Below are 6000 nucleotides of genomic sequence, written 5' to 3' on the forward strand. Positions count from 1 at the left end.
ATGTATATAATCTATATTATATGAATATATATACAAGTACATGAATTTATAAATATCATCAAATGATACAAAAATAAACAAAATATAGTTCATATAGTTATGAATCTTATGATATAATATTCACCTTACAAATATCATCAAATGATAAAAAAATAAATAAAATATAATACATGAATTTATAACATAGTTATGATATAATATTCACCTTATGTGAGTTATATATTTATATTTTATAGCATATAACTAAGATTATTGTTCTACAATAAATTACATCTAACTTATAACATCTATATTTACATGAATATATATACAAGTATGAGAATATAAATATCATCGATACAGAAATGAACTTAGTATATATAGGTTATACAATGTAATATAATTGAATTATAGTATTGTTTATATTGATATTATAGGCTTATAGCATAGTTATAATATAATATTCACCTTATTTAAGTTATAGTATTGTTAATGTTGTTATATTGTAGATTTGTGAAATTATTGAGACGGAAACAAATTTTGTGCTTTATTTATTTTATTGCGTTTGAGTTTTATTGTTGACGTTATATTTGCTAGATGTTGTTTATCATGTAAGCAGGTTTAAAACAAAATTATCAATATTATCGTACCGACATTTATCAATTTCAATATACCGTGTAAGTACGGTATACCGAAACATGATATTGTATACCGAAATCGCGGTATTACCGAAATACGGTACGGTATGTCGAAACAAAGGTACAGTAAAGGTATGAATTTTTTTCATACCGTAATTTAAGGTATAGCGGACTAAGCCCAAAGGTATACCGTAAGTAAATGTATGAAATTTTTCCATACCGAAAGTAAATGTAAGGTATAAGGTATGAACAATTTATTAAGGTATATAGTACCGTCCCACCCCTACTCATAAGTTATGACTAATTCTACGTAGCATAATCTTAATATTAAATATTGAGTCGTATCTATAGAATCGAGTAAAATATTACAAGACTAATCCTATATAATCCTACAGATCGAACACCCCCAACAAGATTACTAATATGTACATAAGTTTCTATTAAAAATATAATATTATACATATTTGGATTATTATATATACCACCGCCCATCTTATATAAAATACACGGTCCTTTATAAATTGATAGCTCGAAAAAATTATACATATTCAGATGATTTTGTTTACCACGTAGGATAATATATGTAATTCAAATCATAATTATAATAATTATTAACTATAGTATTTAATTTCATATTATTATCTGCTATCTCTAGAAAGCTTTTGTCTCAAAAAAAAAAACAAAAAAAAAGGAAAGCTTTTGGACACCCGCTTGAAAGTTATTATGATAAATTTGAAAAATTAAATTATTTTAAAATTAAATAGATATAGCGTTTGTAGTCCAACGGTTAGGATAATTGCCTTCCAAGCAATAGACCCGGGATCGACTCCCGGCAAACGCATTTTATAAATTTTTAACTCTACCCAATTTCAAATATTATTTTAGTTATGAGTTCATTCTACCTATTATCCTTATTATAAAGTTTTAATTTGCTGACATTATTTTTAATTTTTTTGACTTAGGGGAGTTGGGGAGAGGGAGCAGTAGGGTTTGAACCCGAAATCTCACTGTTCACAGACAGGAGGTCGCACTGCTTGGTGTCCTATTGGGAACATTTGCTGTCATTAATGTTGTGACAATCCAAGGTTGATAGTGTTTGACAAATAATCTTTAGTTATGGGTTCACTTTTACCAAATTTAAAGTTTTTAAGGAATTATTTTACGGTTATTACTGTTTAAATACACCAACTTTCCTTGCTTTAAAATAAATTACTCGTCTTTATTTACTAGTGTAATCACTTGACAAAATAAATTACTCGTCTTTATTGCCTCATTTAAATCGATCTTGCTTTTGATTACGTCTACTCTTGTAATTTATTCGATTGAGTTGGATAAATATAAAAATCAAAATTATTGTGAAAATGAGAATCAAATTTTGTAAATGCACAATAATATAATTCTTATTGCATTTCACAGCACCTATATTTTAAAATGGGAAAGTATAAGAATGCAAATACAATTATTGTAAAATGTAAGAAGAATTATATTATTATACATTTACAAAATTTGAATATCATTTCTCATAATAATTTAAATTTTTGTTACAACTCATCCCTCTGTATTTCTATATTTTCAATCAATGATTAAATCCAGTGTTCGAATATTTATATTGTCGATACAGAACATCCCTTAATAAAATAAAAAAGAATATCATTTTATGTTGTACATTCTATTTCTTTTAATTTGAATATTGTAAATGGAATTTTTGTGGAATAGAAACCAGAAAATAGGAGTAATGAAAAAAGAAGTTAATATTATTGGAATATATTTTTATTTTTGTGTGTAATATAAAATCAAATAAAACTCTATCCTTCAAAACTATCACGATCTGTCTTTCCAATGATGGAAGATGGCCAATTACGTATTTCATTAAAACATGCATGAAAAGGAAATTAATTATTTATTTACTCCAATGATGGAGTACGTGTTTTCTGTTACACAAAAATTAATTTATGATAGAACGAGTTAAATGTGCAAACTTCAATAGATATTTATATTAATTGTGGCATGTACAAGAAATCTCCTTTCCGACATGAGGCCCTTTTCACTTTTGTCATTTACAAATCATAACAAAAGTCATAAATATAAATAATTAATAAATGTAACAATATAACTTTGTTAATAGTCTCGCAAAAATCACCATCGATAAATTTGGGCATAAGTGCTTCAACATATCACTTTTCTTTTGTGATTTGCCAACTTCACATATATATGAAAGTAATTTAACTAGTGGCAATAGTAATCTAAGAAATTATCCATGTAAATAACAATGAAATTCATGCTCAAGAAGAACCATATCATTCATCTCAACATATTTACTAAACTCTTCAATTATTTGATAATTTTATAAAGAAAATCAAAATACACTACATTATTTTAATGCCGTGAAAATATTTTTGATGCACACTAAACTAATATACGTTAGATAGAAAGCGTAACTAAGAATTTATATATAAAAAACACCGATAAAAATATAAAGACCATAATCACAAGAGATTATAAATTGATAACTCATACTCACTCCATCTACAGTATTGTTTACACTATCATCATTTCTTTCATTTATAACAGTAGAGTCCACAAACTTCATTCACAACAATGAAATTTAAACTCCATATACAATAATCACAAAATCTTGGGTACACCTGGGTGTACCGTACAATCGGGTTGACCCGTATCCATAATAGTATTATTTATATGGGTTGGGTCAGGATATGGATTCAAATCAGGGTATGGGTCAAAATTTTAGTGAAAGTATAACCCGGTTGTACGGTACACCCGGGTGTACCCAAGATCACCTCTACAATAATATTCACCACTATCAACTAATATCCACCGTTCCACCATTTTTTTAAAAAATCCTATTGTTTAAAAAGTGATAACGATATCGTGAACGGAAAGAGTATAATTTAATAATTGAATATGGATATTAATAGATTAGAAGTGTGAATTATTAAGTGTGCCTAAGTAGAAATAAATGAGTGTATAAGTCAAATAAAATTAGGAATAGAAGATGTCGAACGTTGACAAACACTTCATTTTGAAAAAATTTCAAAAGAAAAAGTTAAATTAAATTTATGTGTATATATATCCATACCATTACCATATCAAATATGGTCAAAATTTTCCCACAAAAAGAATCTCAAGATTCGTATCTCTTCAATTCAATGACCAATCAACCAGCAGCGGCGCAGCCGCCAACCGCCACCGACGACATCCCCACCACCACCGCTGCGAAGCCCTCCAAGTCGAAGAAGCTGACCCTCCTCCCCCTCATCTTCCTCATCTACTTCGAAGTCGCCGGCGGCCCCTACGGCGAGGAGCCCGCCGTGCAAGCCGCCGGCCCACTCTTCGCCATCCTCGGCTTCCTCATCTTCCCCTTCATCTGGAGCATACCGGAGGCCCTCATCACGGCTGAGCTCTCCACCGCCTTCCCCGGCAACGGCGGCTTCGTCATCTGGGCCGACCGCGCCTTCGGCCCCTTCTTCGGCTCCCTCATGGGCACCTGGAAATTCCTCAGCGGCGTCATCAACATCGCCGCCTTCCCCGCGCTCTGCATCGATTATCTCAAGCGGATTTTCCCCATTTTCGAATCCGGAAAACCTAGAACCCTCGCGATTCTAATCTCCACCGCGTTTCTCTCGTTTCTCAACTACACCGGCCTCGCAATCGTCGGCTACGTCGCCGTGGCGCTGGGGGTGATCTCCCTCGCTCCGTTCCTGCTGATGTCGGCGATCGCGATTCCGCAGATTCGCCCCCGCCGCTGGATCAGCTTAGGGCAGAGAGGAGTGAAGAAGGATTGGAATTTGTTCTTCAATACTCTGTTTTGGAACCTCAATTTTTGGGATAATGTGAGCACCATGGCGGGGGAGGTCGAGAATCCGCGGAAAACCTTTCCACTAGCCCTATTTTGCGCCGTGATTTTCACCTGCTTAGGTTACATCATCCCCCTCGTCGCCGTCACCGGCGCGGTGGAGGTCGATCAGAGCCGGTGGGAGACCGGATTCATGGCCGACGCGGCGAGGATCATCTCCGGCCAGTGGCTGAAGCTCTGGATCGAGATCGGAGCGGTTTTATCCGCGATCGGATTGTTCGAAGCTCAGCTCAGCAGCAGCGCGTATCAAGTTCTAGGTATGGCGGATTTAGCGTTTTTGCCCCAATTCTTCGGCGCGAGATCGAAGTGGTTCGGCACGCCGTGGGTGGGGATCGTGGCGTCGACGGCGATAGCCCTCGGCGTGTCGTTCATGAGCTACACGGACATCGTGTCGTCGGCGAATTTCCTCTACAGCTTGGGGATGCTGCTGGAGTTCGCGGCGTTTCTGTATCTGAGGGTGAAGCTGCCGCAGCTGAAGCGGCCGTATAAGGTGCCGCTGCCGCGGCCGCTGCTGGTGGTGATGTGCGTCGTGCCGTCGGGGTTTCTGGTCTACATTATGGTGATAGCGAAGAAGACGGTGTTTATCGTGAGCGCCGCCATGACGGCGGCGGGGGTGGGCTGGTTTTTCCTGATGAGGGTTTGCCAATCGAGGGGGTGGTTCAAGTTCAAGAGGGCGGCGGCGGCGGAGGAGGAGGAATGACGGCGGCGCTCGATTGGTTAATGAACATACTATAATCATGTGATGTTTAAAAATATTTATTTATTTATGAAAAGCTTACGCGTTTGGTATCATCAATTTTAAATGACGAATTATGTGTTTATATTTTGGCGGATTTGTTGTAGTCATTGTCGAGAGTGAATATTAATGACTAGTATTTTGTTTTGTTTTTTATTTTGTTTTTTTAAGCATACTATGATAATTGAGTAGTTGGATGGTTCCTTTTGTCATGGGCGTGAATCTTAGATGGTCAAGACGTTGATGTTAGATTTGATACTTTATATTTTAAAGTCTTAATCGTGTTATATGTCCCGAACTTTCAATATTTTTCATAGTAAAATATTTTGAAATTTTATTTTTTTTTCTAAAAAATTCTGAACTTTTAATTTTTTTCACAAAATATCCCGCTATACAAAATTCAATGACGAAAAAATGACTTATCTCGTCGAATGAAATATTTTGGAACTGTTATTGGTGGAAAACCATATTAGGAACTACCGTTATTGGAAAACGTTGAAAGATCGGGATTTTTTTGTCATTTTTCCGTCATTGGATTTTGTATAGCTGGACATTTTATGAAAAAAACTAAAAGGTTGGACATAAAACATTAATAACCATATTTTAAATTATTTGTCATTTTTATGAATTTTGATTCGATCTTCAACGTGAAATTCTTATTTAACTTTGTTTTTACTCGAACTAATATGACAAATATTTATTAAAATGTGAAAGGATAATTTGGAATAATTCAATAAATTTGGTTACATTTTATGTATGTTATTATATGGTTA

At 34.5% G+C, this 6000-nt stretch overlaps 1 protein-coding gene and 1 non-coding gene across 2 annotated transcripts; both read left to right on the top strand.

The window, feature by feature from the left end:
* Positions 1-1386: 1386 nt before the first annotated feature.
* TRNAG-UCC (transfer RNA glycine (anticodon UCC)) lies at positions 1387-1458 on the top strand. Its single transcript has one exon. It is a non-coding gene; the product is annotated as a tRNA-Gly (tRNA).
* A 1985-nt stretch (positions 1459-3443) lies between these two features.
* Positions 3444-5383, top strand: LOC130999565 (probable polyamine transporter At3g13620). Its single transcript, XM_057925124.1, has one exon. It carries the CDS (start codon positions 3695-3697, stop codon positions 5189-5191), a length of 1497 nt encoding a protein of 498 aa, XP_057781107.1. The 5' UTR covers positions 3444-3694; the 3' UTR covers positions 5192-5383.
* Positions 5384-6000: the final 617 nt, after the last annotated feature.

This window comes from Salvia miltiorrhiza, chromosome 8 (assembly GCF_028751815.1).
Source record: "Salvia miltiorrhiza cultivar Shanhuang (shh) chromosome 8, IMPLAD_Smil_shh, whole genome shotgun sequence".
NCBI classification, from domain to species: Eukaryota; Viridiplantae; Streptophyta; class Magnoliopsida; order Lamiales; family Lamiaceae; genus Salvia; species Salvia miltiorrhiza.